This window comes from Podarcis liolepis (genome assembly GCF_965112155.1).
Source record: "Podarcis liolepis genome assembly, chromosome: 4".
Taxonomy (NCBI): Eukaryota; Metazoa; Chordata; class Lepidosauria; order Squamata; family Lacertidae; genus Podarcis; species Podarcis liolepis.
Window position 1 is genome coordinate 104,049,218 of NC_139558.1, and position 25,084 is coordinate 104,074,301.

Here is a 25,084-nt window from a genome sequence, read left to right on the forward strand (position 1 = left end):
ACATCTGGCAATGAAATTTAGTTTGCCTAGCACACTTCTGTACAGTGTAGTGCCAGAAAATGCTCCTTCAGTGTCATCTACCTGATCACCTGTCGTCATTGGTGTGTCTACAGGGTTAGCATCCATCAGATTTAGCTTGGTTAACACATCAGCAATTTTAGGTGACTGGTATACTAGGAATTAAAGCTGCATCACATGATGGACACTTCAAGATGGCGGGGGCTGCTGAGCAGACTGCCAGAAGTTACACCCCGGGGAAAGCTGAAACAGTATCCCAGAGCATGCAGGGATGTGTTCCTGAAACAGAAAGCTCCACAAAAGGGAGGCTTTTGGAGGAAGAGTGAATGAGGGGGGGTGTTTCCTGTTCAGGGGGTGAAATCTCCAAAGCAGGAGGAGCACGGGGAGTTGGCAGCCATGTCATCCCAACCATCACTGCAACCAGCAGGTGGCACTGCTGTGTTTGAAGCAGTGGAAAGTTTTTCCTGTGAGAAGTTTGGGCAGAGTCCAAATGCCAGGATGTTCCAGTACAAAGGCTAAGGCAAAACTTTGTGGAAGATGGAACTGATTCACCACATTTACATCACAGAAGGGTCCAATCCACCAGTTGGGTGAAGACTCCTTGGAGGTGCAAAGTGTTGTGGAGTCTGGCACACTTCCCTGTGTTCCATTCAGCTTTCTGGACTTTTCCAGAATGTGCACACCGCTAGCCGCTTGGTGTGTAAGCTTGCAGAAGATAAGAGTCCACACGCTGTTGTTCTAAACTAACAGCTTTATTTACAGCAGAACAGTAAAAATAAACAAACCATCCGAGACAGCAGTCATCTTGCTTCCTTGCCTGGCAGCAAAAGCGAAAGTCAGACAGAACAAAGAAACAGCTTCTCCAGAAGTTGGAGACAGCTCCTCCCCAGAACAGGCAGGACGATGGGTTCCCGAGCTGTTAACCCTGTAAGCTCCGATTCCCCATCACACCCCCTCTCGTCCTGCACTGCTGGGGGCTCGTAGGTTTCACCACTTACCCCAAACACAGACCTTTACAGAACTCCCCATGATGCTGAAAGCTCAAAGGTTTCATGACCCCATCTGCCAGGTTCTTCTGGCTTGGACAGTACTGCAATCTCACCAAGCCTAACTGGATACTCTGACACATTCTGGAAATGAATGTCTAGGTGTTTGGTTCTGGCCTTAAACTGCCCAGACTCTGCCAACTTCAGACAGGGTTGATTGTCCTCCCACACCGTGACAGGCAAACAACAATCCCTGCAGATTTCTTGAACCAAACAAACATAGAATTCCAATTCCCTGCAAAGCTCAGACAGCGCACTGAATTCAGCTTCAGTAAAGGAAAGCGCAATGAGACTTTGCTTCCGGGTGTGATAGCCTGGGATGCAGATTCAGATGCTGAACCTAAGGAATCCCAACCTGAACAGGATTCCCTGCCTCCAGAAGCAGATGAGCCGGGGTTGGGGCATGAGCCTGAAGGGTCCTCACCTGTGCTGGATCCTCAGGTGCAGGCATGAGCTGAGTCTGCTCTGGCTCCTGAGGTGATGGAGGACCCATTGCCTGCAGGTGCTCCACTCTCAGCCCCGTAAGAGGAAGGTGGGGTTGCCTCTGGGTCCGGTAACCCTCCAGCCTCTCCTGAGCTGCAGAGGCTTAGGGCAGAGAGGCGGAGGGAACTAAGTTCCCGCAGGAAGAGTGCTCACCTCCTGGCCAGGAGAGGCGAGTCTTTTGAGGATCAGGGCCGCCCTATGCCTCGGGACATATAAAAGGCAGCTAGCCGCAGTCCCAAGTTGCGGGAGCAACGTTGGTAGTTGTCAGTCCCTGCCTGAACCCTGCCCTGCACACAGCTTCAACTTTAAGGGACTGCCTTCATATTGCTTCATCGACCACGGACTGGACTTAGACCTTGCCTCTTGATTAACCCCCGGGACCAGCACACTGGGACTTCCACCCAACCAGAGTCCCCAAACCTTACCACCATCCCAGATACGGACTTCCTGTTAGCCAGATTCGCCTAATTGCTATCTGTCCTGCACATCAGCTTGGCGTCACCTTTAGCTGACAGCTGGAGACAGAAATACCATTCCAGGCACTCACACTCGGGTTTGTAGCTTCCCTGCTGAGCAGATTGGTAGCAAAAGCAATGTCCGGTCTGCTCCACTGGGACAGATACAACAGACTACCCAGAGCTGAGTGAAAAGCATTTTTGAACTCAGCACATTCTACTTGCTATGTTTCACATAACTTGTCTCCATGGGTGTCCTGACCCCTGAATTCAGACATCCTGAACTTCTCAAGCAGTGATGCTGACTTGAATAAAATATTGGTGGGGGGCCAGGTAAGGCCCTCCTTGCACAATCAATCACATGGTACATGCACATCATTTGAATGGCAATGCCTATAATGGCAGTGATTTTTTTAAAAAAAGTAATATTTTGAGCCCGTAGTTCAATTTCCAGCAGCTCCCCTTGCCCCAGAGAACACTTCTAGCATTCCATCTCCCCTACCTGTGTCCATTTGGTATCATCCTTTCAAGGTTTTTTCCTGTCCATTGTGTTTGTCTTTCATTTGTTCTCCTATGTGTGTTGCCAGTAGAAGCCACAATTCTGTGGGTACTCTAGGTGGTGCAGAAAACACCTAGAAGCTCCTTAGAGGTTCAAGGGCCGATTAACTTTAGCTTTGTGATCTATAAATTTCATTTAGCCAGCAGAGGGTGTCACAGGGCCAGCCTTCCTTCCCTTTAGAGCAAACATGGGTCTCCAGCTGTTTTGGGACTACAACTCCCATCATCCCTAGCTAGCAGGACTAACGGGAAGGGATGATGGGAAACCCTGCTTCAAAGCAACTTTTGCGTTTGGCCTGCAAATATGGGACCTGTCCACTTTTGTATTTTCTTGTATTTTGATTTTCTTGTGACCTGTGTACATTATTTATTTATTTATTTATTTATTTGTTTATTTATTTATAGAGGGAAAATTCAAAGAGAAATTGTATGGCAAGTTGTGGAAGAATAAAAGGTTGTGTTTGGGGGGGAGAAACCCTGGGGCGTGGCCCCCTCAGATATTTTATTGGGGGACAAAGACCCCATGGGCTTTAAGAATTGGAGCCTAGTCCCTACACCCACAGGTCTCAGGAATGTTACAACATAAAAACACAAGATAAAAACACAAAACCGATGTTAATCAGCCAAAGGTGGAGATTTGTCTGGTTCCTAAACATGTTTAATGGTTTTTCCGACCTTTGTATAGATTCTTTGATGGAAAGTGAGATTGGAGCTCATCCAGAAGCTCTTTCCACATTCCACACACTAATATGTTTTCTCCACAGTATGAATTCTTTGATGCGAAGTGAGATTGGAGCTTTCAGTGAAGCTCTTTCCACATTCCACACACTGATAGGGTTTCTCCCCTGTATGAATTCTCTGATGGAAAGTGAGATCAGAGCTCTGACTGAAGCTCTTTCCACATTCCACACACTGATAGGGTTTCTCCCCTGTATGAATTCTTTGATGGGAAGTGAGAGAGGAGCTTTCAGTGAAGCTCTTTCCACATTCCACACACTGATAGGGTTTCTCCCCAGTATGAATTCTTTGATGGGAAGTGAGATTCTGGCTGTGACGAAAGTTCTTTCCACATTCCACACACTGATAGGGGTTCTCCCCTGTATGAATTCTTTGATGCAAACTGAGATTGGAGCTCTGACTGAAGCTCTTTCCACATTCCACACACTGATAGGGTTTCTCCCCTGTATGAATTCTTTGATGGGAAGTGAGACTGGCGCTCTGACTGAAGCTCTTTCCACATTCCACACACTGATAGGGTTTCTCCCCTGTATGAATTCTTTGATGCGAAGTGAGATAGGAACTCTTTCTGAAGCTCTTTCCACATTCCACACACTGATAGGGTTTCTCCCCAGTATGAATTCTTTGATGGGAAGTGAGTTTGGAGCTCTTCCTGAAGCTCTTTCCACATTCCACACACTGATAGGGTTTCTCCCCAGTATGAATTCTTTGATGCGAAGTGAGTTTGGAGCTATAAGTGAAGCTCTTTCCACATTCCACACACTGATAGGGTTTCTCCCCAGTATGAATTCTTCGATGGGAAGTGAGACTGGCGCTCTGACTGAAGCTCTTTCCACATTCCACACACTGATAGGGTTTCTCCCCTGTATGAATTCTTTGATGCGAAGTGAGATAGGAACTCTTTCTGAAGCTCTTTCCACATTCCACACACTGATAGGGTTTCTCCCCAGTATGAATTCTTTGATGGGAAGTGAGTTTGGAGCTATGAACGAAGCTCTTTCCACATTCCACACACTGATAGGGTTTCTCCCCAGTATGAATTCTTTGATGCGAAGTGAGATTGGAGCTCTGACTGAAGCTCTTTCCACATTCCACACACTGATAGGGTTTCTCCCCAGTATGAATTCTTTGATGGGAAGTGAGAGAGGAGCTGTGACTGAAGCTCTTTCCACATTCCACACACTGATAGGGTTTCTCCCCAGTATGAATTCTTTGATGCGAAGTGAGATTGGAGCTATAAGTGAAGCTCTTTCCACATTCCACACACTGATAGGGTTTCTCCCCAGTATGAATTCTTTGATGGGAAGTGAGTTTGGAGCTCTTACTGAAGCTCTTTCCACATTCCGCAAACTGATAGGGTTTCTCCCCTGTATGAATTCTCTGATGGGAAGTGAGATCGGTGCTCCTACTGAAGCTCTTTCCACATTCCACGCACTGATAGGGTTTCTCCCCTGTATGAATTCTCTGATGCCTAGTGAGAGAGGAGCCCTGAATGAAGCTCTTTCCACATTCCATGCACTGATAGGGTTTCTCCCCTGTATGAATTCTCTGATGCTTAGTGAGATCCGAGCTCGAACTGAAGCTCTTTCCACTTTCCACACACTGATAGAGTTTCTTTCCAAGGATATTTTGTTGATGGGAAGTGGAATGGGAGCGCTGACTGCAGCTTTCTCCACACTCCAAATTTTCACGTGGCTTTTCCTCTCTGGGGATTTTATCGTGGTCACCTTTGTTCTTGATTTCATCATAATCTGCAATGGAGACAAAAAGGGATTAGAGCCTCAAGAACAAATGGAGAAGAAATTAAGGGACTTCAGTGTGTGTTTCTTACCTTTGTTGTTTGTCAATAACCAACATATTTATTATCAGATTTTGTTGAGTTGTTGACTGCTGCTTTGTTTGCTATAGAGTAGTGGCCAAAATTGTGGAAGACTTTTGCAGAAAAGTGTATTTCAGAGGTTTGATGGCTCATAACACTGCTTCTTTTGGAGTAATATCATACAATTATGTATCAACGGAAATTGTTCATTTACCCATATTCTATCTAATGTTATAGCCAAATAACCAGAAAAAGGAAGCACAACTTGCTTAGGTTGACTGTGTGTCTTTTTGTGGTTGGTTTTTTTGTGTTCTTGTAAAACATAATAAAATTATAGAAATGGCACAAAGAGTTGACTGGTCATCCAGAAAGCGATGTAAAATTGTACTGTTTAATGAACAATGCTACAGTTATGAAGAAACTGATGAAAGATAAGGAAAAACTTAACCAGACTGGCCATTATATATTTTTGAAGAGGTATCAGGAGACTTAGTCACTATAAAATCAGACCGGTAAAGGCAGGGAAAGGTGCACAAAGGCAAGTAACGATGGACGAGTGGAGAGACTGTCCCTACATGACAGAAGAAAATCATCTGGGTGTATACAAGATGACATGGCGCTATTTAATGTGAAGTTGAGTGCAAGGACTGGTCAAAATGTTATAATTCTAAGGAATAAGCCATTGTCATCTCACAAGCAAAGGTTGAAAAGATTAAACCCATGTTAACTGGACAGCTGAACAATGGAACAGTGTTATTTGGAGCAATGAGACCCAAATCTCATTGCTTGGTAGTGATGGCATAACATACACGAGGAGAAGAATCAGATAAGATTTACATCCACTTGCATTACACCGACCACGAAACACTCAGATATTGTGTTGATCTGGGGTTGTATGGCAGCAAAAGGTGTGGGCAAAATTTACATCATTAATGGGGATGTAAATGCCCTAAAATGCATAAATGAAAGACTTGCGCGCAAACTGAAGCGTTCCTCAGGTGATCTTTTCCCAGATGCTGAAGCACGTTGTCAGGGAACTGCCCTCGGTTCAGGAGGGAGAAAGGAAAAGCCGAATGGATTACAGAGAGCCTCCAGGGATCGTGGGAAGCAGCTCCTCTTCAACGGAGGAGAATAAAGACGCCTCCAGTGGAGCGGCGCTGCAGGAGTCGGCAGAGGCAAGACAGTGCCAGGACAACTTGCCTGGGCAGAGTGGGGAGGAGAGGGGTCCTCTGTTACCCACACCCTCCTTGCGCAGAAAGCATCCGCGCAGAGAGGGGAGGTGCAGACTGGGAGTCAAGAAGCTGCTTTGCTGGGGAAAGTTTAGGAACCGCCCACTCACGGATTCTGCCAACGACTGAGCCAGCCACGGTAGAGTGGCGCTCCGGATGGATAAGGTTTATTTTGGCAGCAAAAGCAAGGCTTCACAGCTAAGCAGGGAGATATTTGCCTGCTTGCTCTCGAGCAACCCCTTGGAAACATTACACACACACACACACACACACACACACACACACACATATATATTCTATTTTATACTTCAACAGGATTCCGCTCCATGTCATGTTGCTGCTGTGTGCAAAAGGTGCTTTCAAGATAGAGATATTTCACTGCCGGAATGGCCTGGGAATAGCCCAAACTTTAACCCAATCAGAAATCTATGGAGCCGACTAAAGAAACTTGTTAGTCAGAAGCAACCCAGCAATAAAGTCCAATTAACAGAGGCAATAATTTAATCTTGGTTTCACTTTATTACAGCTGCAGTACTAAAAACTTGGTTCATATCATGGGAAGGCATTGTAAGGCCTTAATTAAAGCTAAAGGTTGCCAATGGGTATGACTGCTGTTCTCATAAATACTCCTTCATAAAAGTTCTTTCATTACATTCTTCATTAGATTATCCTTCATTGATATATAATTTTATGGTATTACTCCACACAAAAGTGGTGTTATGAGCCATCAAACCTCAGAAATACACTTTTCACAAAAGGTTTCCACAATTTTGGCTACATAAATAGATCAGACTATTATTTATGCTTCATGTTTATATATGTGTTGGAATCCACCCAGAGTGGCTTGGGCAACCCAGCCAAATGGGCAGGGTATAAATAAAAAATATTATTATTTGGATTTGTAACTGGCTTGGATTTGTAACTGGCTGACTGACCGAACCCAAAGAATGCTCATCAATGGTTCCTCTTCATCCTGGAGAAGAGTGACTAGTGGGGTGCCACAGGGTTCTGTCTTGGGCCCGGTCTTATTCAACATCTTTATCAACGACTTGGATGATGGACTCAAGGGCATCCTGATCAAATTTGCAGATGACATCAAACTGGGAGGGGTGGCTAACACCCCAGAGGACAGGATCACACTTCAAAACGACCTTGACAGATTAGAGAACTGGGCCAAAACAAACAAGATGAATTTTAACAGGGAGAAATGTAAAGTATTGCACTTGGGCAAAAAAAATGAGAGGCACAAATACAAGATGGGTGACACCTGGCTTGAGAGCAGTACATGTGAAAAGGATCTAGGAGTCTTTGTTGACCACAAACTTGACATGAGCCAACAGTGTGACGTGGCAGCTAAAAAAGCCAATGCAATTCTGGGCTGCATCAATAGGAGTATAGCATCTAGATCAAGGGAAGTAATAATGCCACTGTATTCTGCTCTGGTCAGACCTCACCTGGAGTACTGTGTCCAGTTCTGGGCACCACAATTCAAGAAGAACACTGACAAACTGGAACGTGTTCAGAGGAGGGCAACCAAAATGGTCAAAGGCCTGGAAACGATGCCTTATGAGGAACGGCTAAGGGAGCTGGGCATGTTTAGCCTGGAGAAGAGGAGGTTAAGGGGTGATATGATAGCCATGTTCAAATATATAAAAGGATGTCACATAGAGGAGGGAGAAAGGTTGTTTTCTGTTGCTCCAGAGAAGCGGACACGGAGCAATGGATCCAAACTACAAGAAAGAAGATTCCACCTAAACATTAGGAAGAACTTCCTGACAGTAAGAGCTGTTTGACAGTGGAATTTGCTGCCAAGGAGTGTGGTGGAGTCTCCTTCTTTGGAGGTCTTTAAGCAGAGGCTTGACACACATATGTCAGGAGTGCTCTGATGGTGTTTCCTGCTTGGCAGGGGGTTGGACTCGATGGCCCTTGTGGTCTCTTCCAACTCTATGATTCTATGATTCTACTACAGTGTTACATTGATTTGAGAACAGTTCTGTTCTGGAAAAGATTAAGTTTGTAAACCATCTTCTTCATCATCATCATCATCATCATCATCACTGCTACTACTACCTGAGATTCAATAAGTCTAGCTCTTCTCTGGGATGAATTTTGTTTGGCCCAACCATGGCATCCCCTCCATCTCCATTGTCAGTCATTTCTTTCATAGAATCATAGAGTTGGAAGAGACCACAAGAGCCATCGAGTCCAACCCCCTGCCAAGCAGGAAACACCATCAGAGCACTCCTGACATATGGTTGTCAAGCCTCTGCTTAAAGACCTCCAAAGAAGGAGACTCCACCACACTCCTTGGCAGCAAATTCCACTGTCAAACAGCTCTTACTGTCAGGAAGTTCTTCCTAATGTTTTTGATCAACCCAAGACTGACAGGAGCAAATACAAAACCAGAAAACCTGAAGCTACGTATGTGGTGTCCGGTACGTTTCCACAGCTCTCTGGGATGAATTTTGTTTGGCCCAACCATGGCATCCCCTCCATCTCCATTGTCAGTTGTTTCTTTGGTCAACCCAAGACTGACAGGAGCAAAAACAAAAACAGAAAACCTGAAGCTCCACATTTCCTGGACTTGTAGCAGAGCGGCACAGTGAGTGCTGCTTGTGTGTGTGAGCTTGCAGAGTCCAATACACTGCTGTTCCTCTAAATAAGAAAGCTTTATTGTATGTACAGCAAGATAAACCATCGGAAGATGCAGACGTTGCGTCTTCCATGTCTCAGCAGAAAACGAAAGTCAGAAAGAACAAAGAAACAGCTTTCCCGGATGTTGAGAAAGCTCCTCCCCAGATGCAGGACATTCTGAGCTGTTAACCCTGTAAGCTCTAAAGCTCACAACTTATCTTTCCTAACAATTCTGAAGCTGACATTGAAGATGGCCTGGGCAGTTCAGACCAGCCTGATCGTGGTAGGAAAAGGAATAATTTGAGGAAGATTGTTCAAAGAAAAAACGGTAAGTTACTGTTTATTGTGGGGGTGTTAGGTTCCCAGGTGTTATAGGGGGCACTGTTGAGCTCTGTGAAAATATATGAGGTTGGTTCCATAGAGGTATGTGTTGAATTTCCAGGCTGATATGATGATCCCACAGGGAGCCTTACCAAGAGAGGCCACGATCCCACGAGTCTCCTCCATGACGTCCTTATGCAGAGCTCTCTGGTCAGGATCCAGGAACACCCACTCCTCGTCCGTGAAACGAATGGTGACATCTTCCAAGCAGACTGGACCCTAAAAGAAAAAGGGAAATGTCCTCCTCTGAGACAGCAGAAATATGATCAGCTACACAATGCTCTGTTGTTTCCTTCCTGTAAATAATAATAATAATAATAATAATAATAATAATAATAATAATAATAATAATAATAATTTATTATTTATACCCCGCCCATCTGGCTGGGTTGCGGTGTTGTTTCAATAGGATTGCTAGCTGCACATTTTATTTATGGATGCTTATTTTATTCTGCCTTTTAATTACAGTGGTACCTCGCAAGACGAATGCCTCGCAAGACAAAAAACTCGCTAGACGAAAGGTTTTTCTGTTTTCGATTTGCCTCGCAAAACGAATTTCCCTATGGGCTTGCTTCGCAAGACGAAAACGTCTCGCGACTTTGTTTTCTTTGTCTAAAAACAAAGACATGTTTTGTTTATAAAGTTAATTTATTTTCCCTTCAATTTTTGAACTGCTCTTTACAGTATGTGTGACTTTAAAGAGCAGTTAATAAACTGTTGTTGTACCAAATTTGGCTTTGTTTGGACTTTTTTTGACCATAGGAACGCATTAATTGATTTTCAATGCATTCCTATGGGATTTCGTGCTTTGCAAGACGAAAAATTCGCTAGACGACAAAAATTGCGGAACGAATTAATTTCGTCTTGTGGGGCACCACTGTATGGGTATCCGTCTTTGTGCAAATAGGTGGTACTCCACCTTGTGGTTTTCAAGTCACTCTGCCTACGCAAGCATTCCAGTTTCCCCGATGGAAGGATCCACTTTCTCCTCTCCTCGTGAGTTGTTCTGGGGAGGTTCCCTCCCAATGCCCTAGGGCCAAATTCAAGGGGTTCATGGGGGCATGGAGAGGGGGAGGGGAGGAATGGGGGGCAGGCTCCATTTTCCAGCTGATGGCGCTGGTTAGGTGAATCCAGGCCACTATTTGTTCTCATTTGTCCACTGCTTAGAAACCAATTTTTGCATTCAGTGATCAGTCTAGAAATAATATAAGCCTATTTTGGATGGCCCCCTTCATAGATCACTGCCTTGCCATGGCGAAGGGGCTTGAATAACTCAGAAAAGCTATGAGCTATGTGGTGCAGGGCCACCCAAGATGGACAGGTCATAGTGGAGAGTTTTGACCAAACGTGATCCACCTGGAGCAGGAACCGGTAAGCCACTCCAGTATCCCTGCCAAGAAAACTCCATGGACAAAGACAACAGGGATATAAAAGTTATGACGCTGGAAGATGAGCCCCTCAGGTCGGAAGGCGTCCAACATGCTACTGAGGAAGAGTGGAGGACAAGTACAAGTAGATTCAGAGCTGATGAAGCGGCTGGGCCAAAGCCGAAAGGATGCTCAGTTGCGGATATGCCTGGAAGCGAAAGGAAAGTCCAATGCTGTAAAGAAAAATATTGCATAGGAACCTGGAATGTAAGAACCATGAACCTTGGTAAGTTGGATGTGGTCAAAAATGAGATGGCAAGAATAAATATTGACATCCTGGGCATCAGTGAACTAAAATGGATGGGAATGGGCAAATTTAGTTCGGATGACCATCACATCTACTACTGTGGGCAAGAATCCTGTAAAAGAAATGGAGTGGCCCTTAGAGTCAACAAAAGAGTGGCTAAAGCTGTACTAGGATGCAATCTCAAAAATGATAGAATGATCTCGATACGAATCCAAGGCAGACCTTTTAACATCACAGTAATCCAAGTTTATGCACCAACCACTGCTGCTGAAGAAACTGAAAATGACCAATTCTATGAAGACTTACAACACCTTATAGAAATGACACCAAAGAGGGATGTTCTTCTCATTATAGGGGATTGGAATGCTAAAGTAGGGAGTCAAGAGATAAAAGGAACAACTGGCAAGTTTGGCCTTGGAGTTCAAAACGAAGCAGGGCAAAGGCTAATAGAGTTCTGCCAAGAGAACAAGCTGGTCATCACAAACACTCTTTTCCAACAACACAAGAGACGACTCTACACATGGACATCACCAGATGGGCAGCATCGAAATCAGATTGATTATATTCTCTGCAGCCAAAGATGGAGAAGCTCTATACAGTCAGCAAAAACAAGACCTGGAGCTGACTGTGGTTCAGATCATCAGCTTCTTATAGCAAAATTCAAGCTTAAACTGAAGAAAGTAGGAAAAACCACTGGCCCGGTAAGATACAATCTAAATCAAATCCCTTATGAATACATAGTGGAAGTGAGGAACAGGTTTAAGGATTTAGATTTGGTGGACAGAGTGCCTAAAGAACTATGGATGGAGGCTCGCAACATTATACAAGAGGCAGCAACTAAAACCATCCCAATGAAAAGTAAATGCAAGAAAGCAAAGTGGCTGTCCAACGAGGCCTTACAAATAGCGGGGGAGAGAAGGCAAGCAAAATGCGAGGGAGATAGTGAAAGATACAGGAAACTGAATGCAGATTTCCAAAGAATAGCAAGGAGAGACAAGAAGGCCTCCTTAAACAAGCAATGCAAAGAAATAGAGGAAAACAATAGAATGGGAAAAACCAGAAATCTGTTCAAGAAAATTGGAGATATGAAAGGAACATTTTGTACAAAGATTTTCATAATAAAAGACAAAAGTAGAAAGGACCTATCAGAAGCAGAAGACATCAAGAAGAGGTGGCAAGATCAGTCTACATCCCAATCCCAAAGAAGGGCAGTGCCAAAGAATGCTCCAACTACCGCACAATTGCACTCATTTCACACGCTAGCAAGGTTATGCTTAAAATTCTACAAGGCAGGCTCAAGCAGTATGTGGACCAAGAACTCCCAGAAGTGCAAGCTGGATTTAGAAGAGGCAGAGGAACCAGAGACCAAATTGCAAACATGCGCTGGATTATGGAGAAAGCTAGAGAGTTCCAGAAAGACATCTACTTCTGCTTCATTGACTATGCAAAAGCCTTTGACTGTGTCGACCACAGCAAACTATGGCAAGTTCTTAAAGAAATGGGAGTTCCTGATCACCTCATCTACAGTTAGAACTGGATATGGAACAACTGATTGGTTCAAAATTGGGAAAGGAGTACGACAAGGCTGTATATTGTCCCCCTGCTTATTTAACTTATATGCAGAATTCATCATGCGAAAGGCTGGGCTGGATGAATCCCAAGCCGGAATTAAGATCGCCGGAAGAAATATCAACAACCTCAGATATACAGATGACACAACCTTGATGGCAGAAAGTGAGGAGGAATTAAAGAACCTTTTAATGAGGGTGAAAGAGGAGAGCACAAAATATGGTCTGAAGCTCAACATCAGAAAAGCGAATATCATGGCCACTGGTCCCATCACCTCCTGGCAAATAGAAGGGGAAGAAATGGAAGCAGTAAGAGCTTTTATTTTCTTGGGCTCCATGATCACTGCAGATGGTGACAGCAGTCACAAAATTAAAAGACGCCTGCTCCTTGGGAGAAAGGTGATGGCATACCTAGACAGCATCTTAAAAAGCAGAGACATCGGGACTTCCGGTCAGCGCCAGTGTTTAATGGCGGTCCTCCCTCCGAGCTCCGGAGGAGGACTGCTTCGCGAGTTCGGGTCTGACCCGCTACGGCAAGCGGGGGACCCCTAAAATCACAGGCGCGGAAGCCTGTGAACAAGGAGACTCGGTGGGCACCAGAAGCGCCCCCTTACTGCGAAATAGCCTTTTTAAAGGCTCCGGAACGGCATCGGGAGAGCGCGGTGCTGAGAGTCGCAACCCCGCTCGTGGAGCGAAGCCGTGTCGCCATGAACAGAGCGTTGATTCCTTCCTGTAAATTGAAATTGGATCGAAAAACCCGTGAGTAGGATTGAACGATTATCTGGACTTTAAAAATTTAAAAATCTGAAATTTGGCCGGAAACGGGGAAGGTTAAAATTAAGGAAGTCTGCCTTCCCCCGACTGCATGACAGATAAAGCAACGAAAATATAAAGCTGCATCTGAATGAAAATACTGTAGGACTGTTTAAGCCTGGCATCGGACACGAACCTCCTCTCTAGCAAGCAGGGGCAGAGGGGAGAAAAAGCAACTTTATTAACCTGCATGACCTATTTGAAAGAGAAAAGTTTTCCGCTGTCTTAATCCCCTGAAACGGACTGCCAAAATAAGACACCAGGACAGAGAACTGATTTTAGAAACTTGTTACAAAGCTACATAGTTGATATTCTACCTGATACAAAGTTTTGGGGCTTTGCTGCCACAACATATTGGACTGTGTTGACAGAGAAACTACATAGAAAAAGTGTTGCAGCATTTATATTGAAGTTTCCTGGTTTCTTTGTTCTTAGTTCTGTGTTTCCTTCACTTGGACATTTTGTTTTGCTCCCTCTAGAGGGTTGAGAAGTAACAGTTGCAAAGCAACAGATTAAGACAGTGGAATTTTCCATCAGGGAACTGCTCCTGTGAGAACGTCCTTGGGACATGAGCGGCCCAGCGGATGAGATAACCACTAGAGCTAAAGCAAAACAACAACAACAAAAGAAAAGAGGCTCAATATCAAGCCTAACACCGACAGGAGCAGCTGGGCAAGAAAAAGTGACAGCTGTTTCCATGGATTCAATGACACAGGCGTTACTCAAGATAAATCAATCTTTAGAAGCTTTGACAAAGCAGAGTACAGAAAATTCACAAAAATTAACAGAACTAACAGCAAGGTTGGACTTGAATACGAAAAGTGTGACTTCTAATACGGAATCTATAAATAAACTGATTGAAGAAAACTCTGCAACACGTAAAATTGCAGAGGACGCCAGAAATATTGCTGAAGAGACACAGGAAAAATTAGAACCGATCTCCAAAAAAGTATATGAACATGATGCGGCCTTGTCTTTGCTGGAATTACAGAGAAAGGAGAGAAACTTGAAATTAAGATTAGTTCCTGAAAGTGAAGGGGACAGCCTCGTGGAGTTTCTCACACAAGAGTTTTCTGACTTTTGGCAGGAAGAATTGCAGGAGGAAGAATTTAAGATCACAACAGCATTTAGATTGGGCAGGAGACAGAACATAAAGACTCCGAGGGATTGCCTGATTACTTTTAGATCCAAGGAAGAAAGGGACAAAATATTAAAACTACATTACCAAAAGGCCTTGGAAATTGAAAATTCCCATATACAAATCTTCAAGGACATCCCTAAATATATTCTGGAGGTGAGAACCTTCTACAAAGATCTGGTCTACCTGCTGAAAAGGAACAATATACTTTTTAGGTGGGAGTTCCCACAAGGACTGTCCTTCAACTACAAGGGAAAGAAGGTGAAAATAAAAACAATTCAAGACAAAGAGAAGTTTTTGGAGAAAAACCACGAGGATCTGCAGAAGGGAACGGTAGACCCAACCTCAGAGGTAAAAGGAGCTGTAGACATCCTGAATCTATCATTTGGACTTAAACCACCATCAGAGGAAGAGCAGCAACTTGGAGCGGTAGGAGGAGTGAATGCTAAATAACAAGATGGCCCTGCAATTCCTTAGTTGGAATTGTAATGGGCTGAACATGCCTACGAAAAGACGCCAAGTTTTTCATATTTTGAAAAGAGAACAATTGGATTTGATTTGTTTACAAGAAACTCATGTGACCAGGGTACACAGGAAATTACTTATAAATAAAAGACTAGGACAAGAATTCATCTCATCGGATAAAGTTAAGAAAAGAGGAGTGGTGATTTATGCAAAAGAGAAATTGGCCCCAAAAATGATGTTTAAAGATGAACAAGGAAGATACCTGGCAATTGAAATACAAATACAAGGAGAAAAATTGTTAATAGTCGGAATTTATGCACCAAATGAAGGGAAGGCGGAATTTTTTAAGAAGCTGCATGAAACTCTGATGGACTATTTGGACTACAATGTAGTAATCATGGGAGATATGAATGGTGTGGTTTCTACAAATATGGACAAGGCACAAAGACAGACAATCTCTAAGGAAGGGAGACTTCCGAAGACCTTCTTTGAAATGAATGAAAATATGGACTTGATAGATATTTGGAGAACAAGGAACCCTCTCGAAAGAGAGGGAACTTTCTTCTCTCAAGCAATGATGACCTGGACCAGAATCGACCAAATCTGGATTACTAGTGGGCTGGCTCCAAAGATCAAGAAGATAGAAATCTGCCCAAAGACTTGCTCTGACCATAACACCGTGAAGATGGAAATGAAACTTACAACAACTGGTCAATTCAGATGGAGAATGAATGACACCCTGTTTCGAGATGAGGAGATCCACAGAAAGGCCCAAAAAACCTTAAAGGACTATTTTGAAATAAACCTAAAAACTGATGTAGAAAAAAGAGTGATCTGGGACGCAAGTAAAGCTGTGATGCGAGGATTCCTAATTCAACAAAATTCGGTAAAAAAGAGAAAGCAAAATGAGAAGAAGGAAAAGATCTTGGAAAAGATAAAAGAAGGAGAGAAGAAATTGAGATCAAAACCAAAGTCCCAGGAGATTTTGAGAGAGATTAAGCTATATCAGACACAATATATGGAATTGATGAATCAAGAGATTGAGTGGAAGATAAAGCAAATGAGACAAAAGACATTTGAATCTGCGGATAAATGTGGCAAACTTCTGGCTTGGCAATTGAAGAAAAGACAGAAACTAAATACAGTTACAAATCTAGAAGTGGATGGAAAGAATATAACTAAACCCAACGAGATTAGAAACTGTTTCTTGAGCTATTTTAAAAAATTATATTCACAAGGACCGCAGAACGAAGAGGATATAGATGAATTCCTTAAAAAATATGGATTACAAAAAATCTCTTATCAAAGTAAGGTGGATCTAAATCAGAGAATAACAGAACAAGAGATAGAAGGTGCCATTCAGAACATGCAATTGGGCAAATCTCCAGGACCAGATGGACTGACTTCCAGATACTATAAAGCTTTGAAGGAGTGGTTGGTACAACCGTTAAAGGAAGTCTGCAACGAGATTTTGGAGGGGAAAGGGGCGCCAGAATCGTGGAAAGAAGCTTATATTACACTCATACCAAAGACAGAGACTGAAAAGACTCAGCTTAAGAACTACCGCCCAATATCATTACTCAATGTGGATTACAAAATTTTTGCAGACATTTTGGCAAAAAGATTGAAAAGAGTGTTGATGGAGAAGATTCACAAGGACCAAGCAGGCTTTCTCCCAAAAAGGCATTTATCAGATAATGTGAGGAACATAATAGACATTTTGGAACTATTGGAGGTGAATATAAACACTAAAGCAGTACTGATATTTGTGGACGCGGAGAAAGCCTTTGACAATATTTCTTGGAGTTTTATGAAAAAGAATCTTCATGGGATGGGGGTAGGCCAAGGATTCGAGAATGGTATGGGTGCGATATATTCTGAACAAAAAGCTAAGTTGATTGTAAATAATGTGATAACTGAAGAACTTAAGATAGAAAAAGGGACACGACAGGGGTGCCCAATTTCCCCACTACTTTTTATCTCGGTTCTGGAGGTGTTGCTAAATATGATTAGAGATGACCAGCAGGTTAAAGGTGTACAGGTCGGAGCAAAACATTACAAGTTAAGAGCTTTTGCAGATGATTTGGTACTTACTTTACAAGAGCCAGATACTAGTACAAAAAGGGTGTTGGAGATAATTCAAGAATTTGGTCAGGTGGCCGGATTTAAATTGAATAAACAAAAGACTAAAGTTTTGGGGGGAAATTTGACAGGTATGGAGAGGGAGAAATTCCAGAATGAAACAGGTTTGACAGTGGTTAAGAAGGTGAAATACCTAGGGGTTCATCTGACATCTAAAAACTTGAACTTGTATAAAGACAATTATGAAAAATGTTGGTCAGAAATCAAAAAAGATCTAGAAATATGGTCAAATTTGAAATTGTCAATGTTAGGCCGAATTGCAGTTATCAAGATGAATGTACTGCCTAGAATGTTATTTTTGTTTCAAACCTTGCAGATTCTTGACAAGATGGACTGTTTCAAGAGGTGGCAGAAAGACATTTCGAAATTTGTCTGGCAGGGCAAAAAGCCCAGAATAAAATTTAAAATAGTGACAGATGTAAAAGAAAGAGGGGGATTTGCCCTGCCGGACTTAAAATTGTACTACGAAGCAGCAGCGTTTTGCTGGCTGAAAGAGTGGATGCTCCTCGAGAATACAGATATCTTGGATTTAGAAGGTTTCAATAACACATTTGGTTGGCATGCATACTTATGGTATGATAAAATTAAAGTGCATAGGGCTTTCAAAAACCATATTGTTAGAAAAGCATTATATAATGTTTGGATAAGATACAAAGACTTTTTGGAAAACAAAACCCCTAGATTGTTGTCACCCTTGGAGGCTAAGGCATTGTAAAAACTCAATATGGAGGCCGAATGGCCAAAGTATTGGGAAATTTTGGAACAAGATGGAGATAAATTGAAGTTACAGAGTCATGAGAAATTGAAACCCAAAGTACGAGATTGGCTCCGTTATTATCAAATAATGGAGGTTTACAAACAGGACAGGAAAATTGGCTTCCAGGTGGAGAAATCAAAATTAGAAAGTGAACTGTTAAAACCCAATACTAAGAACTTGTCAAGAATGTATAATTTGCTGCTGAAATGGAATACACAAGACGAAACAGTTAAATCAGCTATGATTAAGTGGGAACAGGACATTGGTCATAACATTATGTTTGCTGACTGGGAATGGTTGTGGAACACCGGGATAAAATTCACGGCATGCAATGCTTTAAAGGAAAATATTATGAAAATGATCTATAGGTGGTACACGACCCCAGTCAAGCTAGCAAAGATTTACCATTTGCCTGATAACAAGTGCTGGAAATGTAAAGAATCTGAAGGTACTTTCTACCACCTTTGGTGGACGTGCCCAAAGATTAAGGCCTTCTGGGAGATGATATATAATGAAATGAAAAAAGTACTTAAATGTACCTTCCCTAAGAAACCAGAGGCCTTTCTCTTGGGCATTGTCGGCCAATTGGTGCTAAAGAAAGATAGAACTTTCTTTATGTGTGCTACGACAGCAGCAAGAATACTTATCGCAAAGTATTGGAAGACACAAGATCTACCCACCTTGGAAGAATGGCAGATGAAAGTGATGGACTATATGACACTGGCTGAGATGACTGGCAGAATCCGTGATCAGAGGAAAGAGACGGCGGAAGAGGATTGGAAGAAATTCAAAGTTTATCTTAAGAACTATTATAAAATTGATGAATGCTAAAATGTCGAGGTGTTGAGAAAGAAAAAGGGATTACAGTGACATAAGATTAAGTTGAAGAAAAGACTAAGAGGACACATATTTGATAAAATTACTTAGAAGCTGCTGAAATAATTTTGGAAATTGGGATGCAGAAAGGGGAGGTATGGGGGAGTCCGAGAAATGAGGGTTATGAAAAAAAGGTTATGAAATTATACATGTTTGTTTGTCTTTTTATTTGTTTGTATTGTTTAAAAAATGTTGTAAAACCAATAATTTTTATTTTTTTATTTTTTTAAAAGCAGAGACATCACCTTACCAACAAAGGTCCGTATAGTTAAAGCCACGGTCTTCCCAGTAGTGATGTATGGAAGTGAGAGCCGGACCATAAAGAAGGCTGATCGCCAAAGAATTGATGCTTTTGAATTATGGTGCTAGAGGAGACTCTTGAGAGTCCCATGGACTGCAAGAAGATCAAACGCATCCATTCTTAAGGAAATCAGCCCAGAGTGCTCACTGGAAAGACAGATCATGAAGTTGAGGCTCCAATCCTTTGGCCACCTCATGAGAAGAGAAGACTCCCTGGAAAAGACCCTGTTGTTGGGAAAGATGGAGGGTACAAGGAGAAGGGGACGACAGAGAATAAGATGGTTGGACAGTGTTCTCGAAGCTACAAACATGAGTCTGACCAAACTGTGGGAGGCAGTGGAAGACAGGAGTGCCTGGCGTGCTCTGGTACATGGGGTCACGAAGAGTCGGACACGACTAAACGACTAAACAACAACAACAATTTTGGATGGCCATCTGTCTTGGATGATCTAGCAACGCAGGGGTTGGACTTGATGACCCTTGGGGTCCCTTTCAACTCTAGGATTCCATGAAAACTGCAACTACAGATGAATCCTAATGGCGAAATTCAGAAGGCTGGTGTCAGAGTTATATGGGTAGGAAATCCCACAGTTCACAGCTGGAGTTCACACTTTCTTAGCAAGAACACGGTATTCACAGACTTGGCTGAGTTTCGGGCCTCATGAGAACAGCAGCTCATTCCCAGAGGGTCTGTCAGTTTGCATAATCTAGCAGAGATTCCTGCAACGCAGGGGGTTTCCTGGCTCTGAGAGACAAGCAGGGAGGGTGGCTTCTGGCAGAAGGAGAGGGAGCCACCGATGGCTCCTCCTTCTCCTGACTCACCTCTGCCTCTCGACTTTCCTCTCCCACTCGCCTCCTTCCTCTTCTGCCTCTGATTCTGCACTGCATTCTGCCACAGAGTCTCCCAGCTCACTAAGCCCTGTTACCCCTTTAGCTTCTGACATCTCCTTTTCCCAGGCTTCTCCCTCTGATCACTCATCCTTCCTCCACCTCCACTCCTTGGGCTCTGAGCCATCTTCCCTTCCTGGTTCCCCAGCTGCTTCCTCCCACCATTCCTCTGTGCCCAACCAGTCCATGACATTGCTCCATCCCTCGGCCTCTGTCCCCACAAGGCAGCTTCCCCTGACCTGATCTGGTTCCACAGCCGCTGCTTCCCTTCTGCCCCCATGAAAAGGCGGATCAGGAGGTTTTGCTGGCATCATTCTGTCACCTGCAAGAGAAAAAAGGTAAACAGGACGCCAGGAGTGCCTGCTTCTCTCACAGGGGAAACAGGACATCTCTAACTGCAGATGGGCCTTTGAGAAAGCCTTACTTGCTGAGAGCATTTGGATGTTTGTGCCCATTTCATATGTTAGATGTGCAGAAACCCATCTCCCCTCCTCTGGACCCTTGCTCCCAACTGTCTCCCCGCAAAACAAGATGAAAAGAATATCAGTGTTTGTAAAAGAAAAAAAAATAAAGGTTCTGTTGGCATAAAAGAGTCCACGAGAAGAGTATCCTTGCAGAGTACTGGTGTAGCTGCTCTGTGAGTCGCCTACTGTGGTCCTCTAGGGGTTCAAACTGTTCCAGTAGCCGATGCTGAGTGCTTTCCTGATCCTCAGATCCTAGCAGCCCCAGCGTCACTGCAGACAGTTACAGCTTGCCACCAACTGCTCCAACGCACAGCCACTGGCTCCATACACCACCAGGATTCACCAGCTCCCTGCTCAGATGCTGTCAGTCGTTTTGCACTCTGCACAAGCTCAGAAACACTGGGCCCATAACCTGTCAGTGTTTGTAAAAAAAAGGGGGGTTCTGACCTCCCTTTGTTGCCTCAGCCTGGTCCTCGGACCCTTGTTGGCATAAAAGAGTCCACAAGAAGAGTAACCTTGCAGAGTACTTTCTGCTTTTATTCTTAAAAGCCTTTCTGCAAAAGCGACTGACCAACTGTACACACTGTTGGTTTCTGCTTCCTCACTGAGCAGCGAATGCATGTCACAAGACATTGTTTTGCATTCCACACTCTAAGTTACTGTTGGATTCCCACGGGAATGGGAGACTGGATGTGACGTACACTGGTTTGCTGTTTTTCACTGTTCTCTCGGTTTCTTTGTTAGAGAGACAGGTTGCTTCTCTACTCTCACAGAGGCAAGATGCATGTTTGTATTCTCTCAGCATAGAGTGGAAATAAAGTTGAGAATGTGGCACATACTGCTTATCCTTCTGCTGTGTGGACTACTCTGCTTGGGCTCAAGATAAGAAAAGCCTGTATCAGCTTCAGATGGGCCGAAGCTGGTCAAAATCTCTCACACACATCAGCACTACCAGCTTTCACCAACCAACCAACCCAAACCAAACTAACATTTCTCACTCTATATATACAACCCGGTTCAGGCTGCTGACTCATGCTGACCCAGCTTTTTAAGCATTAAAGAAACAGAGGCCAATTTTTAGCCGTGACAAAGAACCCTCAGATGAGTTGGAAAACCAACAGAATGAGACCAAACAGAGAAACACCACCTTCCTCCTTACCCAGTGGCCTCTCTCTGGTGTCCAACGGAGGCCTCTTTGCCTCACAGGACTCCAGGTCCATTTCTGCAAAGAGATCCGTTCCCTGAAAAAGAAACAAGGATTCAAAACAGAGAATGGGGAGAAATATTAGTAAAAGAATGACAAAGTCAAAAACATTCAGGGTGTTAGATCTCATTCCATGGATGCCTTCCCACAAAACAGATGGGCCAACGGTAGAGCATTATGGGATGTTCTCCATCCTGTTTGGAGCCCCTTGGGAGTATCCAGAGGAAAGTCTCTCTCACCTGCTTCCTCTCCTCTGCCTCACTCAGGAGGAAACCTTCGGCCAGGGCCACCACCTGGGAACTGGTCTCTGCTCCACACTCCCTCACCCAGCTCTCCATCTCTGGTGGAAGGACAGCCAGGAACTGCTCCAAGATCACCAGGTCCAGCATCTCAGCTTTCGTGTGCCTTTCTGGCTTCAGCCACTGACGGTCAAGGTGGTAGAGTCGGCTGCAAACCTCTCGGGGTCCTTTGGCCTCCTGGCAGCAGAACTGCCTCACCTGCCGACTCTGCACCTCTGAGGGGAGGGTGTCCTCCTCACCCAGGATCTTCTGCACAAAATTTTCCCAGAACCCCCCGCTGCTCCCAGTTTGGATGTCATGGCCTCTTCCTGCTCCAGGGCCAGCTGTGTCTCGCTCATCCATCTGTGCTCTCAGGAAGCCTCTGAGAGATCGGAAGGAACCCTTTGGTCTTCTGCCAAGTTCTGTCTGTCTGAATGAGAAGCTCTAGCAAATCCTACAAAGCAAATACATTGTTCTGTTACAAAAGTTGTACAATATCAGGAGAAGAAAAGGTTCCCTGAGCAAGCATGGATGAGTCTTGCTGGGAACCAGGGTAGGATTGCACCACAGCCCAGACCATTAGCTATCTTTTGGGGAGTAAAGAGGAGTAAGAAGAGAAGAAATATGTCTCTAGCCTTCCAGCAATGCAGAATGTGGAGGCAACGGAAGGGATTTCTGGGAGATGAATCAGCCTGGTTTCTCCTGCCGTCCAGTCAATGCATGAAGTCAGAACTGACTGACAAGGGAGTCATTTGTATCTTGTGTAAAATGGATACTTGGCTCTAGTGGGGGTCCTCATCCGGGGGTCCTCAGGAGTTGCTTCCCCCCACCCCCACTCCCCTGCTTCTGGCTCCTTTTCTTCCACTTGGACTCTCTGCCGCTCTCCAGGCAGACTCCTGGGGTGGGGTCCCTTTTTCTTTGCTCTGAGGGCCAGGAAGGTATCTGGCCAACCCCTGAGGGCCAGGTGGGCGGGGCCAAAGACACCTCCCTTGAAATTTAGGCGGGTAATTTAGTATTAGTATTCTGTTAGATAGCTTAACACACATAGATTCCAAGGTCCCTGGAGGCTCAGTGAGTAGCAGCGCCCATTTCCAGCAACAATCCCTTTGGGAGAGAGAGGATGTGGTCCTGGGATGCCATGCTCTGGGTGCGAGGGGATTGCTGCCGTGGCCTCCGTGGGGAGCTGCCCTGGGAGACACTGGGAAACTGGTCCCCAATGCAGCAGCCAGACTCTGGGCTGGGATCCCTCTCTTTATTCCTGGCCTTTCTCTCCCACCTTTTTTTCGGGGGGGGGGGGCTAGTCCACCTCCTCGTCCAGCTTTGGAAAACCATTTGCAGATGTTTCCTCTGTTGTGCAATGAGGCTGAGCGACGTCACACAGAGTTAAAGTCCCAGGGACTCCTTTGTTTAAAGAAGGGAGATCTTTTCTGAAGGGGGGGGGCAAATGAGTTTGGGATCCTCTGATCTGCAGGAAGGAGAGCGTGGCAGACCTGGCCCCTCCCTGGCAGGACCCTCTCCTCCCTGACTTGGGGTCCCCTCCCACATGAGCAGATCAGGCCCCCCCAGGCCCCCTCCCCTGCTGCAACCCTGGGACCCCCACCAGATCCCAGAGAGAGAGGAGACTCACCAGATCCCAGAGAGAGACAGGAGACTCACCAGATCCCAGGAGGGGAGAGCGAGGCAGCCCTTGCAGGAGAGACACAAAGCAACACCCCCCCCCCTTCCTTGCAGGAAAGGACTGGGGAGGGAGGGGCCTTGGCTCTGGAGGACTTGCCCCCCTTGCTTCCTGTCCTCTCTAGGAAGACAGCTCAGTTCCCTTTAACCCTTGCCAAGCCGAGTCCCTCCAGCTCAGCCCTCTCTCGCTTGGCAGAACCTCAGATTCTTATTATTTGTTAATTGGCTACGCCAATGCCCGATACCCTTTGTGGGGTGAGGCTCTTGGCCGGACTCTGAGCATCTCCCTCCCTTGGCCAGAAACCAGAGGAAGAGCTTGCAGGGAAAAGGGCTTTGCAGGAGGCAAGGAAGCTCCTCCTAGAACTCAGGAGTGGAGAGAGAGGAGGGGATCCCAGGGTCATCTAGTCCAACCCCCAGCAAGGCAGGAATCTCAGCTAAAGCATCCCTGGCAGATGGCCCTCCGATCTCTGCTGAGAAACCTCCAAGGAAGGAGAGTCCACCACCTCCCAAGGGAGACCTTTCCCTGCCCAGCTGCTCTTAGATGTCCCTCAAGGCAGCGGGTCCTGAGTTCCAGCACTGCTGAAAGAATCGCACTGGCTGCCAAGGAGGAACCAAGCAAAGTTCAAAATAAATAAATCCCATTCTCGTCATAAATGAGTAATACTTTCCTATGCATGCTTTTTATACTAATATACAAAAGTATGCCATTCCCTTGTCCAGAAATGCTTAATTGCTAATTCAATGGACTGAAAATGGATGGTTGTTGTTATTATTATATTTAGGGAAGCTTTTAATGTCTGATGGACTATTGTATTTTAATCTTTTGTTGGAAGCCGCCAAGAGTTGCTGGGGAAACCCATCCAGATTGGTGGGGTATAAATAAATTATAATTAATTAATTAATTAATTAAATTGACCAGGTGACTGTTCTCCTTTCGAAAGAGGCAGGTGGAATCTCCACGGTTGCTAATAGCATAACATTGAAAGGCTAGTGAAATATGGGGAGCCCTAGAGCATCTGTTTGGCATGCAGAATGTCCCATTGTCAGCCCCTGGCATCTCCTGCAAGGGCTGGACGAAATCCCTGCCTGAAACTCTGGGGAGATGCCAGTCAATGTAGGCCAGGGGTCCTCGTACTATGTCCCGTGGGCTGAATCCAGCCCGCCAGGGTCGTGAATCTGGCCTGCACAGCCATTTCAGAATCCACCAAGTGTCCGAGGCTGAAAGCATCTCGCCGCCCGCTCAGTCAGTCCCTGCTGAGGTAAACGCTACCGGCGTGGTGGCAGCTCTACCAATGAAAGGCCAGGGGGTTTCGCCCGGGGACGGGGAAGTGAGGCGTTCCCAAAGTAAAGGAAGGATTTAACTCTGATTAATAAGAATACACACAGAGGCTTGAACCAGCAAGACTCTGGGAAGGGTGCGTATAATAATCTCTGTCTGTGTCTCTCTCTGTTGTCGCCGGAAATCGCCCCCCCCCCACACTA

The 25,084-nt window shown here is 44.8% G+C and overlaps 2 protein-coding genes across 14 annotated transcripts in view; one reads left to right on the top strand and one right to left on the bottom strand.

Moving 5' to 3' along the window:
• The window catches only part of LOC310705032 (uncharacterized protein), a 357,812-nt gene that overhangs the window by 254,700 nt on the left and 78,028 nt on the right, over positions 1-25,084 (top strand). The gene's annotated exons all lie outside the window — the stretch shown is intronic.
• LOC310705089 (uncharacterized protein) lies at positions 752-23,691 on the bottom strand. 2 transcript variants are annotated; one of them, XM_083499501.1, is made up of 6 exons: positions 23,585-23,691; positions 21,890-22,382; positions 21,606-21,687; positions 20,222-20,304; positions 9,454-9,580; positions 752-5,049 (listed from the first exon to the last, which is right to left on the bottom strand). In XM_083499501.1, the coding sequence occupies exons 2-6, from the start codon at positions 22,289-22,291 to the stop codon at positions 3,305-3,307; spliced, it is 2,439 nt and encodes an 812-aa protein (XP_083355627.1). In that variant the 5' UTR covers positions 22,292-22,382; positions 23,585-23,691; the 3' UTR covers positions 752-3,304. The 2 variants fall into 2 exon arrangements, with proteins under 2 accessions (XP_083355627.1, XP_083355628.1); XM_083499502.1 differs by lacking the exon at positions 23,585-23,691 and adding an exon at positions 23,556-23,577.

Excerpts from the sequence above, each read along its gene's own strand:
- LOC310705089 (XM_083499501.1), bottom strand. The coding sequence starts at position 22,291 with ATGGATGAGCGAGACACAGCTGGCCCTGGAGCAGGAAGAGGCCATGAC. Across the intron at positions 9,581-20,221 it reads CGGCTGTGGAACCAGATCAG|GGTCCAGTCTGCTTGGAAGA; the intron begins GTCAGGGGAAGC and ends TTTTTCTTTTAG. Across the intron at positions 5,050-9,453 it reads TGGGATCGTGGCCTCTCTTG|ATTATGATGAAATCAAGAAC; the intron begins GTAAGGCTCCCT and ends TCTCCATTGCAG.